The sequence below is a fragment of the Oncorhynchus kisutch genome, linkage group LG10 (assembly GCF_002021735.2).
Source record: "Oncorhynchus kisutch isolate 150728-3 linkage group LG10, Okis_V2, whole genome shotgun sequence".
Lineage (NCBI taxonomy): Eukaryota > Metazoa > Chordata > Actinopteri > Salmoniformes > Salmonidae > Oncorhynchus > Oncorhynchus kisutch.
The window spans coordinates 5,049,466-5,063,478 of NC_034183.2; the positions used below are offsets into that span (position 1 = coordinate 5,049,466).

At 41.4% G+C, this 14,013-nt stretch overlaps 1 protein-coding gene across 1 annotated transcript; it reads left to right on the forward strand.

Annotated features, from left to right (window-relative positions):
• Window positions 1-8,661: 8,661 nt before the first annotated feature.
• LOC109883959 (leucine-rich repeat-containing protein 10B-like) lies at window positions 8,662-13,757 on the forward strand. Its single transcript, XM_031832924.1, has one exon. The coding sequence runs from the start codon at window positions 10,789-10,791 to the stop codon at window positions 11,977-11,979; it is 1,191 nt and encodes a 396-aa protein (XP_031688784.1). The 5' UTR covers window positions 8,662-10,788; the 3' UTR covers window positions 11,980-13,757.
• Window positions 13,758-14,013: the final 256 nt, after the last annotated feature.

Genomic DNA, 14,013 nt, shown 5'->3' on the forward strand with positions numbered 1-14,013 from the left:
AGTACCAGATCAATGTGGAGCTATATACAGGGAGTACCAGATCAATGTGGGGCTATATACAGGGAGAACCAGATCAATGTGGGGCTATATACAGGGAGAACCAGATCAATGTGGGGCTATATACAGGGAGTACCAGATCAATGTGGAGCTATATACAGGGAGTACCAGATCAATGTGGGGCTATATACAGGGAGTACCAGATCAATGTGGGGCTATATACAGGGAGTACCAGATCAATGTGGGGCTATATACAGGGAGTACCAGATCAATGTGGAGCTATATACAGGGAGTACCAGATCAATGTGGGGCTATATACAGGGAGTACCAGATCAATGTGGGGCTATATACAGGGAGAACCAGATCAATGTGGGGCTATATACAGGGAGTACCAGTATCAGATCAATGTGGAGCTATATACAGGGAGAACCAGATCAATGTGGGGCTATATACAGAGAGTACCAGATCAATGTGGGGCTATATACAGGGAGAACCAGATCAATGTGGAGCTATATACAGGGAGAACCAGATCAATGTGGAGCTATATACAGGGAGAACCAGATCAATGTGGAGCTATATACAGGGAGTACCAGATCAATGTGGGGCTATAAACAGGGAGTACCAGATCAATGTGGGGCTATATACAGGGAGTACCAGATCAATGTGGAGCTATAAACAGGGAGTACCAGTACCAGATCAATGTGGAGCTATATACAGGGAGTACCAGATCAATGTGGAGCTATAAACAGGGAGTACCAGTACCAGATCAATGTGGAGCTATATACAGGGAGTACCAGATCAATGTAGAGCTATATACAGGGAGTACCAGTACCAGATCAATGTGGAGCTATATACAGGAAGTGCCAGATCAATGTGGAGCTATAAACAGGGAGTACCAGTACCAGATCAATGTGGAGCTATATACAGGGAGTACCAGATCAATGTGGAGCTATAAACAGGGAGTACCAGTACCAGATCAATGTGGATCTATATAATGGGAGAACCAGATCAATATTCTATATACTCCCTGTATATAATGGTACTTCCTGTATATAGCTCCACATTGATCTGGTTCTCCCTGTATATAGCTCCACATTGATCTGGTTCTCCCTGTATATAGCCCCACATTGATCTGGTACTGGTACTCCCTGTATATAGCCACACATTGATCTGGTTCTCCCTGTATATAGCCCCACATTGATCTGGTTCTCCCTGTATATAGCCCCACATTGATCTGGTTCTCCCTGTATATAGCTCCCACATTGATCTGGTTCTCCCTGTATATAGCCCCACATTGATCTGGTTCTCCCTGTATATAGCCCCACATTGATCTGGTACTTCCTGTATATAGCTCCACATTGATCTGGTACTTCCTGTATATAGCTCCACATTGATCTGGTACTTCCTGTATATAGCTCCACATTGATCTGGTACTTCCTGTATATAACTCCATCCTTGTGTACTCCATATTATTCCTATAATAATTGTTTAACTCTGCGTCTTTGGGAAATGTTCAACTGTAAAATCCACACTATGTGTATTCGGCGCATGTGATAAATACAATTTGATGTGACACACACACACACACACACACACACACACACACACACACACACACACACACACACACACACACACACACACACACACACACACACACACACACACACACACACACACACACACACACACACACACAATTCAGTCTAAAATCCCAGCAGTGTAAAGCTCTATGGCCTAGAGCTACCTGCCTGTAATTCAAGTCTGCGTGGCATCCTGTTTTCCAAATGGCACCCTTTTCCCCCCCATAGGGCTCTGATCGAAAGTAGTGCACTACATAGGGAATAGGGATCTTCATGGGACACAGTTCCATTCGGGCTGATTCTTGTACTGAGCCTTCACATTGAGTCTTCTCCAGAAGTAGATAGGGGATTAAATAGGAAATGCAGGGAGGAAGAAGAAGATGGCTTCCCTTACACAAGCTGAGTTTACTACTTCAAATCCCCACTATACATTTCATTGAGAAGGAATGAAAGTGGGTGATAGATTAAACTGGAGAGACAGAGGAAAGGGGTAAGTGGGGATTGAACCCCCATATGGGATATAGTCTATATAGTCCGATTCAACAGCACATTTTCTACGGATTTGCAACCTGACCTAATATTCACAGTTACACCACATGCGTGTATCAGTGAGTCTGTCCGTCCGTCCGTCCGTCCGTTTACCATATCTATACCAGGCTCTGTAGTAGTGGACAGTAAATCCTCTATCCTTACTACAGAGCAGTACCACAATCAGTGAATAGTGAATCTGAGTATGAGAAGGTCCATAATAGATTTGAAAATTGAAACTTTATTTTAACTAGGCAAGTCAGTTAAGAACACATTTTTTATTTACAATGACGTACACCCCTACGACGGTCGGTGTACAGCCTGGATTCGAACCAGGGACTGTAGAGATGCCTCTTTCGCTGAGATGCAGTGCCTTAGACCACTGCGCCACTCAAGAGACAATGATAATAAAGATAGTAATCAGAACATACGTGTTTGAATAGTATGTGAATATCCGTAATCATTTTCCACGAATCAGTGGATATTGAATAGTGTGAGCATGGCGATTCCTATCTGTCACTAATATGAATGCCAGGATCTCTCTGTACATAAGGATGTGTTGATAACAAAGAGAGTCCTAAGGCGGTACCTAGGAAAGAGGACAAGTCTCAGTCATCTTGCCAAGGGGGGTTTAATTCCTTCTGCATCTGAGGAGAGGAGACTCACCAACTCAGACTACCTGCTACTCCATTCGACACCATAATATCTTTCTACAGAGTCTTGTACTCTGTGTCTCCATATAACACTGTTATAGCCTATATATGTCTCTATATAACACTGTTATAGCCTATATATGTCTCTATATAACACTGTTATAGCCTATATATGTCTCTATATAACACTGTTATAGCCTATATATGTCTAACAACGCCTGCAAATACAGTGTTGTGACATCTCTCTGCCTCCAAACAGTGTTGTAGCATCTCTCTGCCTCCAAACAGTGTTGTAGCATCTCTCTGCCTCCAAATAGTGTTGTAGCATCTCTCTGCCTCCAAATAGTGTTGTAACATCTCTCTGCCTCCAAACAGTGTTGTAGCATCTCTCTGCCTCCAAACAGTGTTGTAGCATCTCTCTGCCTCCAAATAGTGTTGTAGCATCTCTCTGCCTCCAAATAGTGTTGTAGCATCTCTCTGCCTCCAAATAGTGTTGTGAAATCTGGCCTCCATGCAGGCGACTGTTTAACACTGTTAGGATATAACATATTACTGTAGTAGTGTTATAGTACTGTTAGGATATAACTTATCCCCTGTATAACAGTGTTACAGTACTGTTAGGATATAACATATCCCCTGTATAACAGTGTTACAGTACTGTTAGGATATAACATATCCCCTGTATAACAGTGTTATAGTACTGTTAGGATATAACATATCCCCTGTATAACAGTGTTACAGTACTGTTAGGATATAACATATCCCCTGTATAACAGTGTTACAGTACTGTTAGGATATAACATATCCCCTGTATAACAGTGTTATAGTACTGTTAGGATATAACATATCCCCTGTATAACAGTGTTATAGTACTGTTAGGATATAACATATCCCCTGTATAACAGTGTTATAGTACTGTTAGGATATAACATATCCCCTGTATAACAGTGTTATAGTACTGTCAGGATATAACATATCCCCTGTATAACAGTGTTACAGTACTGTTAGGATATAACATATCCCCTGTATAACAGTGTTATAGTACTGTTAGGATATAACATATCCCCTGTATAACAGTGTTATAGTACTGTTAGGATATAACATATCCCCTGTATAACAGTGTTACAGTACTGTTAGGATATAACATATCCCCTGTATAACAGTGTTACAGTACTGTTAGGATATAACATATCCCCTGTATAACAGTGTTACAGTACTGTTAGGATATAACATATCCCCTGTATAACAGTGTTATAGTACTGTTAGGATATAACATATCCCCTGTATAACAGTGTTATAGTACTGTTAGGATATAACATATCCCCTGTATAACAGTGTTATAGTACTGTTAGGATATAACATATCCCCTGTATAACAGTGTTATAGTACTGTTAGGATATAACATATCCCCTGTATAACAGTGTTACAGTACTGTTAGGATATAACATATCCCCTGTATAACAGTGTTATAGTACTGTCAGGATATAACATATCCCCTGTATAACAGTGTTACAGTACTGTTAGGATATAACATATCCCCTGTATAACAGTGTTATAGTACTGTTAGGATATAACATATCCCCTGTATAACAGTGTTACAGTACTGTTAGGATATAACATATCCCCTGTATAACAGTGTTATAGTACTGTTAGGATATAACATATCCCCTGTATAACAGTGTTATAGTACTGTTAGGATATAACATATCCCCTGTATAACAGTGTTATAGTACTGTTAGGATATAACATATCCCCTGTATAACAGTGTTATAGTACTGTTAGGATATAACATATCCCCTGTATAACAGTGTTATAGTACTGTTAGGATATAACATATCCCCTGTATAACAGTGTTATAGTACTGTTAGGATATAACATATCCCCTGTATAACAGTGTTATAGTACTGTTAGGATATAACATATCCCCTGTATAACAGTGTTATAGTACTGTTAGGATATAACATATCCCCTGTATAACAGTGTTATAGTACTGTTAGGATATAACATATCCCCTGTATAACAGTGTTACAGTACTGTTAGGATATAACATATTACTGTAGTAGTGGTTCGGCTTACTGGGAGTGTCCTTTGATATTGATAATCCTCTTAAATCACTGGACACATTCAAGACTTCCAATCAGCCTCTCCCAAATGGCACCCTACAGTATTCCCTGTAAAGTGCGTTACATTTCATCAGGGCCCATAAGGCCATAGTCAAAAGTAGTGCACTACGTAGTGAACAAGGTGCCGTTTGGGACACACGCCCATATATCAACTCTCCCAAATGGGTCTGCTGCAGTAATACTAGTGTCCATAAAATTCATGGCCTATCTATTACAACTAATAGCCTATGTTAGTTAGTTAGACTATCTATTACAACTAATAGCCTATGTTAGTTAGTTAGGCTATCTATTACAACTAATAGCCTATGTTAGTTAGTTAGACTATCTATTACAACTAATAGCCTATGTTAGTTAGTTAGACTATCTATTACAACTAATAGCCTATGTTAGTTAGTTAGACTATCTATTACAACTAATAGCCTATGTTAGTTAGTTAGACTATCTATTACAACTAATAGCCTATGTTAGTTAGTTAGACTATCTATTACAACTAATAACCTGTTAGTTAGTAATAGATAGTCTAACTAACTATTAGTTGTAATATATAGCTTAACTAACTACTAGTTGTAATAGACAGCCTAACTAACTACTAGTTGTAATAGATAGCCTAACTAACTATTAGTTGTAATATATAGCTTAACTAACTACTAGTTGTAATAGACAGCCTAACTAACTACTCGTTGTAATAGATAGTCTAACGACCTATTAGTTGTAATATATAGCTTAACTAACTACTAGTTGTAATATATAGCCTAACTAACTACTAGTTGTAATAGATAGGCTATCTATTAGTTAGGCTATCTATTACAACTAATAGTTAGTTAGGCTAACTAACTAGTTAGGCTAACTAACTACTAGTTGTAATAGATAGCCTAACTAACTTCTAGTTGTAATAGATAGCTTAACTAACTACTAGTTGTAATAGATAGCCTAACTAACTACTAGTTGTAATACATAGCTTAACTAACTAACATAGGCTATGAGTTGTAATAGATAGTCTAACTAACCAACTAACATAGGCTATGAGTTGTAATAGATAGTCTAACTAACCAACTAACATAGGCTATGAGTTGTAATAGATAGTCTAACTAACTAACTAACATAGGCTATTAGTTGTAATAGATAGTCAAACTAACTAACATAGGCTATTAGTTGTAATAGATAGTCTAACTAACCAACTAACATAGGCTATGAGTTGTAATAGATAGTCTAACTAACCAACTAACATAGGCTATTAGTTGTAATAGATAGTCGAACTAACTAACATAGGCTATTAGTTGTAATAGATAGTCTAACTAACTAACATAGGCTATTAGTTGTAATATATAGTCTAACTAACTAACATAGGCTATTCGTTGTAATAGATAGTCTAACTAACTAACATAGGCTATTAGTTGTAATAGATAGTCTAACTAACTAACATAGGCTATTAGTTGTAATAGATAGTCTAACTAACTAACATAGGCTATTCGTTGTAATAGATAGTCTAACTAACATAGGCTATTAGTTGTAATAGATAGTCTAACTAACTAACATAGGCTATTAGTTGTAATAGAAAGTCTAACTAACTAACATAGGCTATTAGTTGTAATAGATAGTCTAACTAACTAACATAGGCTATTAGTTGTAATAGATAGTCTAACTAACTAACATAGGCTATTAGTTGTAATAGATAGTCTAACTAACTAACATAGGCTATTAGTTGTAATAGATAGTCTAACTAACTAACATAGGCTATTAGTTGTAATAGATAGTCTAACTAACTAACATAGGCTATTAGTTGTAATAGATAGTCTAACTAACTAACATAGGCTATTAGTTGTAATAGATAGTCTAACTAACTAACATAGGCTATTAGTTGTAATAGATAGTCTAACTAACTAACATAGGCTATTAGTTGTAATAGATAGTCGAACTAACTAACATAGGCTATTAGTTGTAATAGATAGTCTAACTAACTAACATAGGCTATTCGTTGTAATAGATAGTCTAACTAACTAACATAGGCTATTAGTTGTAATAGATAGTCTAACTAACTAACATAGGCTATTAGTTGTAATAGATAGTCTAACTAACTAACATAGGCTATTAGTTGTAATAGATAGTCTAACTAACTAACATAGGCTATTAGTTGTAATAGATAGTCTAACTAACTAACATAGGCTATTAGTTGTAATAGATAGTCTAACTAACTAACATAGGCTATTAGTTGTAATAGATAGTCTAACTAACTAACATAGGCTATTATTTGTAATAGATAGTCGAACTAACTAACATAGGCTATTAGTTGTAATAGATAGTCGAACTAACTAACATAGGCTATTAGTTGTAATAGATAGTCTAACTAACTAACATAGGCTATTAGTTGTAATAGATAGTCTAACCAACTAACATAGGCTATTCGTTGTAATAGATAGTCTAACTAACTAACATAGGCTATTAGTTGTAATAGATAGTCTAACTAACTAACATAGGCTATTAGTTGTAATAGATAGTCTAACTAACTAACATAGGCTATTCTTTGTAATAGATAGTCTAACTAACTAACATAGGCTATTAGTTGTAATAGATAGTCTAACTAACTAACATAGGCTATTCTTTGTAATAGATAGTCTAACTAACTAACATAGGCTATTAGTTGTAATAGATAGTCTAACTAACTAACATAGGCTATTCTTTGTAATAGATAGTCTAACTAACTAACATAGGCTATTAGTTGTAATAGATAGTCTAACTAACTAACATAGGCTATTCGTTGTAATAGATAGTCTAACTAACTAACATAGGCTATTAGTTGTAATAGATAGTCTAACTAACTAACATAGGCTATTCGTTGTAATAGATAGTCTAACTAACTAACATAGGCTATTAGTTGTAATAGATAGTCTAACTAACTAACATAGGCTATTAGTTGTAATAGATAGTCTAACTAACTAACATAGGCTATTAGTTGTAATAGATAGTCTAACTAACTAACATAGGCTATTAGTTGTAATAGATAGTCTAACTAACTAACATAGGCTATTAGTTGTAATAGATAGTCTAACTAACTAACATAGGCTATCAGTTGTAATAGATAGTCTAACTAACTAACATAGGCTATTAGTTGTAATAGATAGTCTAACTAACTAACATAGGCTATTAGTTGTAATAGATAGTCTAACTAACTAACATAGGCTATTAGTTGTAATAGATAGTCTAACTATCAATATATTACAACTAATCGCCTATCTATTAAAACTAATAGCCTATGTTAGTTAGTTAGTTAGTTAGTTAGTTAGTTAGTTAGGCAGAGATGTGTGGAGATGCACTGACTCGTATTATATTACATGATCTCTCTCTCTCTCTGTGTGTCTGTGTTGCATCCTTCTAAGTAAATACAGCCGCCTGTGCTCCCATGCACACGCTCATATTAACAATTTGCCATTTTGAATGCAACTGCCTATTTATAGTCCAGTATGAAATGTAGGCTATTATGTAAATCCCGTACCAATTATAGACTGTATCTATAAATATTTTAACTCTTAATTTCACTAAATCACATAATGTGGTCCCTCTTATTCATCTCCTCTCTTTTCCTCTGCCCCCTCTGCCCTCTCTTCCATCTCTCTCATCTCTTTTCCTCTGCTCTCTCTTTAGGATACATAGGATACCCTCTGTCATCTCTCTCTCTCTCTCTCTCTCTCCTCTGCCCCCCCTTTCCCTCTCTCTCTCCCCTTTCCCTCTCTCTGTCATCTCTCTCTCTCTCTCTCCTCTTTCCCTCTCTCTGTCATCTCTCTCTCTTTCCCTCTCTCTCTATAACCATGTGATTTACATGTTTGACAATGTTCGATCATATCCCTCAGTTCCGGTTGCTAGGGAGGGAAGACAGTCAAAGGCAACGTTGTCCTCAAACCTCCAGCAGCCGAGACTTGAGAAACAGGATACTCTAGTTTTAACAATCCGAGGCGACAGTGAAGTGGACCGAGTGACCGCGCGCAACCGATAGTTTTCATAGTAGCCAATAGAAAATTCTCCATCTTGTAAACAGACGACGGTCGCGTGACTTTGAGCAACAAGATGACAACGTTAACGATGCCGAAAATGCAATAAGTGCACAACCGTTGTCATCAAAGCGCGAGTGAGTGAGAACCAAAGTGGACTTCGCTTTGCTTTTTCACTTTGCCGTTGGCCAGGTCAACACATCACCATCATCACACAGCTGCGTAGCTGTCTGCGCGTCGCGCCGGGCTCCGAGTTGCTCTCTCGACGGACCAACCGGACAATCATCACGGAAAAGGACATCCAGTGTAAATCAGACCGTTTCCATGCGGACCGAAATCTGCGTCCTCACATCATCAGATCCGTGGAACAGGTGACACTGACATCTGCTCCGTCTGTTGGGCAGAATTCAAGCTGATCTGGGATGAAATGTCTGGAGCCTGCGGTTATCGTCTGTCACACAGGGCAGAGAACGAATCTACTGAACACTTCTATGGAGTAAAGTAGCCGACTGAAGCGGACAGCATTCCAAATGAACATAGGATATCCAAATGGCGAGTCTGCATCTGTTGGAAGTTTGTGGAGCCATTTTATCTGTTCTGGGAAGACATGTATAGTCTTACTTGCATTGGTCGACTGCTCTGTCTGACCCAAAACAGAAACAAAGGGACTATTTGTATCGTAAAAATTCAGCTTTATATTGTTGAGTTAATTGATTGTTGTTATCACCACTACTTTAATCAATACTCAGCTGCTTTTGGTTGTTGATAATAATCAAATAATCAATTACAAATCCATCAATATTATTATAATGTATAGATGTCAGTTGACATCTCATGTAATGTGTGGTGGTCAGGGGCCTATTAGCAGAGAATAGTCAGGGACCTATTAGCAGAGAGGAATCACTAGCCTATTAGCAGAGAGGAATCACTGGCCTATTAGCAGAGAGTAGTCGGTGGCCTATTAGCAGAGAGTAGTCAGTGGCCTATTAGCAGAGAGGAATCACTGGCCTATTAGCAGTGAGTAGTCAGTGGCCTATTAGCAGTGAGTAGTCAGTGGCCTATTAGCAGAGAGGAATCAGGGGCCTATTAGCAGAGAGTAGTCAGTGACCTATTAGCAGAGAGTTATCACTGGCCTATTAGCAGAGAGTAGTCAGGGACCTATTAGCAGAGAGGAATCAGGGACCTATTAGCAGAGAGTAGTCAGGGACCTATTAGCAGAGAGTAGTCAGGGACCTATTAGCAGAGAGGAATCACTGGCCTATTAAGGAACACGATGCCCCCTGTTGCTGCGGGTCCTGCCACTGGCTCCTTTCTCCAACAGTTCAGAGTAGTAGCCTCCGACCGGGCTGACCAGCACCAGCCGTTCAGAGTAGGAGCCTCCGACCGGGCTGACCAGCACCAGCCGTTCAGAGTAGGAGCCTCCGACCGGGCTGACCAGTCTCAGAACCAGCAACAGTCTCTGTCACAGCCAGTCCAGCCCCAACCAGACCAGCCCCAACCAGACCATCTTCAAACCCAGCCTCAGTTCAGATTCAGAGCAACAGTCCATAGTCATACAGGTGTAGAGTCTCAGAACCGGCCTCAGACCCAGACCCCAGATACAGCCTCGTACACGTCCTCAGACACTGTCCCATCTTGACCAACCTCAGCTCCAGACTCAGCTCCAGCCTCAGCCCCAGCCTCAGCCCCAGCCAGTGTTGGAGCCCCAGTCTCAGCCCCAGCCTCAGCCCCAGACAGTGTTGGAGCCCCAGTCTCAGCCCCAGCCTCAGCCCCAGACAGTTTTGGAGCCCCAGTCTCAGCCCCAACCCCATTTTAAGACGAGGCTTCAGCCTCATCCCCTGATTCCATCCTGACTCAGCCAGTATCCAACGGCAGGCTGTCGGGCCACGGGCGTAGCAACGGGCGTAGCAACGGGCACGGCATGGGCAACTCCTCCAGGAAGGAGGAGGACGAGGAAGAGAAGGGGAAAGTAATAGAGGAGGAGAAGAGGAGGAGGAGGAAGAAGAAGATGAAGGAGGAGATGGAAGACGACGAGCTGCCCCTAGGGGTGGAGGAGATGCTGGCGAGCGGAGATCCCGTCTTGGATCTGAGCTATAAAAAGTTCCGCAGGTTGCCCGGTGTGGTCTGTGGGCTACGTCACCTGGAGAAGCTGTATGTGTGTCGTAACAGTCTGCGGACCCTCCCGGAGAACATCGTCCAACTGAAGGGCCTCCGCATCCTGGCTCTAGACTTCAACAAGATGGAGAACGTCCCGTTGGCCATCTGTCAGCTCCGTAACCTGACACGTCTCTACCTGGGCTCTAACCGCCTGATGTCTCTCCCTCCAGAACTACGTAACCTTCAGAGTCTTCGCTGCCTCTGGATGGAGAGCAACTATTTCACACGCTTCCCCCGCCAGCTCTACGACTTACCCCACCTCAGGTCCCTCCAGATGGGGGACAACAGGCTGCGGACTCTGCCCCCGGACCTGTGGCGTATGGAGGCTCTGCGAGGGCTGTGGTTATACGGAAACCGTTTCACCGAGTTCCCCCGTGTCTTACTCCGCATGGTGGATCTGGAGATTTTAGACCTGGACAAGAACAAGATCGAGGTGTTCCCTAATCTGAGCCGGCTCCCCGCCCTCCGCCTCTTCTCCTATGACCACAACCCAGTGGAGGGGCCTCCCGGCGTGGGGGAGGAGGTGCTGCTGGTGGGAGAGGGGGCCCAGGAGGAGCTGCAGGACCGAGTGGACAGGAAGGCTAAGAAGGAGCAGGAGGCGAGGGACGCGGAGGAGGCTGCGCTGGCCGGGGATGGGCCTGTGATCCAGGGCATTCTAAAGACGGCCAAACAGAACAGTGCGTCGCACGCAGGGCACAAGCATGACGAGGCCATGCCCCTAACCGAGGAGGAGAGGAGGAAGAAGGAGATGGAGGCGGAATTAGAGAAGGCGTTGAACGACTACGGGGCGGGGCTTGAATACGACTTGGAGGGGATAGAATACGAGAAGGAGTTTATATGTGAGGGGGAGGGGTATGATGGCGGGGAGTTGGAGTACGGACGAGGAGATATAGACTATGAGTATGATGAGGGGGAGGAGCTAGAGGAACCAGGAAGACAAGTGGGCCGGTATTGATGACTGACTAACTTCTCCCCCTCCTAAGCCTCTGACTCCTCCTCTCCTAAGCCTCTGACTCCTCCTCTCCTAAGCCTCTGACTCCTCCCCTCCTATGTCTAGACTTGTTTGAAATTGCAGCAGACATTGCAGGTGACGGACTGATCTTACAGGTCACCTTGCAAAATAAATCACTACTTAGAATTATTTGTAGATCAGTCAGTCAGTCACAATTTACCCACAATCCATCACAGATGTGACACTCTCGGACACAGCCTCTGACTACTGCAACACTCTCAGGGCTATAGGAGGTGATGTGAAGAAAAAAAAACACCCAGGAATTATCTAGCAAGGTTATCAAAATAGTTTTCCTCTGCCTTTCTTAGCTCCAGCTGTCATAACAATGCCCAACTAGAGGGTTGTTGAACTTTTAGTAAATCTTGTGTGAAATGAATTAATGACTAGCCTCCTGAACCTGTGGCTGTAATATATGACTTTTTCTTTCTCTCTGTAGTTAGCATTAGGACAGGGCTGACACTAAATGACTAAACTCATTAGATGTTTTTCTAACTGACCTGTGAAGATATATTAATGCACTGCACGTTGTGGGAATTGAAGGCTGGATGGATGATGGCTGGCTGGATTGATGGATGATGGATAGATGGATGATGAATAGAGGATGGATAGATGGATGGATGATGGATGGATGGATGATGGATGGATGGATGATGGATAGACAGGATGGATGGATGATGGATAGATGGATGGATGAATAGAGGATGGATGATGGATGGATAGATGGATGGATGGATGATGGATAGACAGGATGGATGGATGATGGATAGATGGATGGATGATGGATAGATGGATGGATGGATGATGGATAGACAGGATGGATGGATGATAGATGGATGGATGATGGATGGATGATGAATAGATGATGGATAGACAGGATGGATGGATGATGAATAGATGATGGATGGATGGATGGATGATGAATAGATGATGGATAGATGGATAGACAGGATGGATGATGGATAGATGGATGGATGATGGATAGATGGCTGGATGGATGGATGACAGATAGATGGCTGGATGGATGGATGACTGGCTGGCAGTGGCATCTTTGCCAACTCTGCAAAGTGGCAGGACTCAGGTGATGCTGTGTGTGTGTGTGTGTGTGTGTGTGCGTGTGCGTTTTGAAGTGGGGGTGAACATATTACCTTGTAATGTGATACAGTTTGTTTGGTCAATTTCGTTATGTGTGCAAAGGAAACCTAATCTCGCCTCATTAAATAATGATTGAGTTTATCAGGCTGGACTGAGTCAATCATTCATTCACAGGCAGACCAGGGTAGCATTTCAAATGGCACCCTATTCCCTATATAGTGCACTACGTTTGACCAGGGCCCCATAGAGTAGCACACTATATAGGGAATAGGGTGTGATTTGGAACACCACCAGGAAGACCAGAGACCAGTATCAGAGTAAGAGCGCTGATCTAGGATCAGATTAGCCATTTAGATCAGATTGTATCAGATTATATGGAGAAGGGGTGACCTGGTCCTAGATCAGATTGTATCAGATTATATGGAGAAGGGGTGACCTGGTCCTAGATCAGATTGTATCAGATTATATGGTGAAGGGGTGACCTGGTCCTAGATCAGCACTCCTACTCTGAAGATAAAACGGATTACATGGACCAGGAGAGATCTGATCCTAGGTAGGTCCATATAGGCCTAGTCAGTGGAATATATAAAACAGCCACATGTAATTAAAGACAACTAACTATTTTTTCCCCTCACTGTCTTTGTAAATGTGTCCATTATTTGTTGGTTCTATCAACCATTGTGTCTTGTTTGAAGACAGCGACTCTGTGGGCTTTGCCTGTATACATACCATTAGTATAATTTGTACAGTATTCGTTACCATCCTTAACAAGACATCCACCCCCTCCTTCCTTCTGCCAGTGGCAGTGTATTATCAGTACTCTCCTGGGTATGACTGTGCCAAGAGAGAGAGGGGGGGGGGGACAGGGAAGAGAGAGAGAGGGAG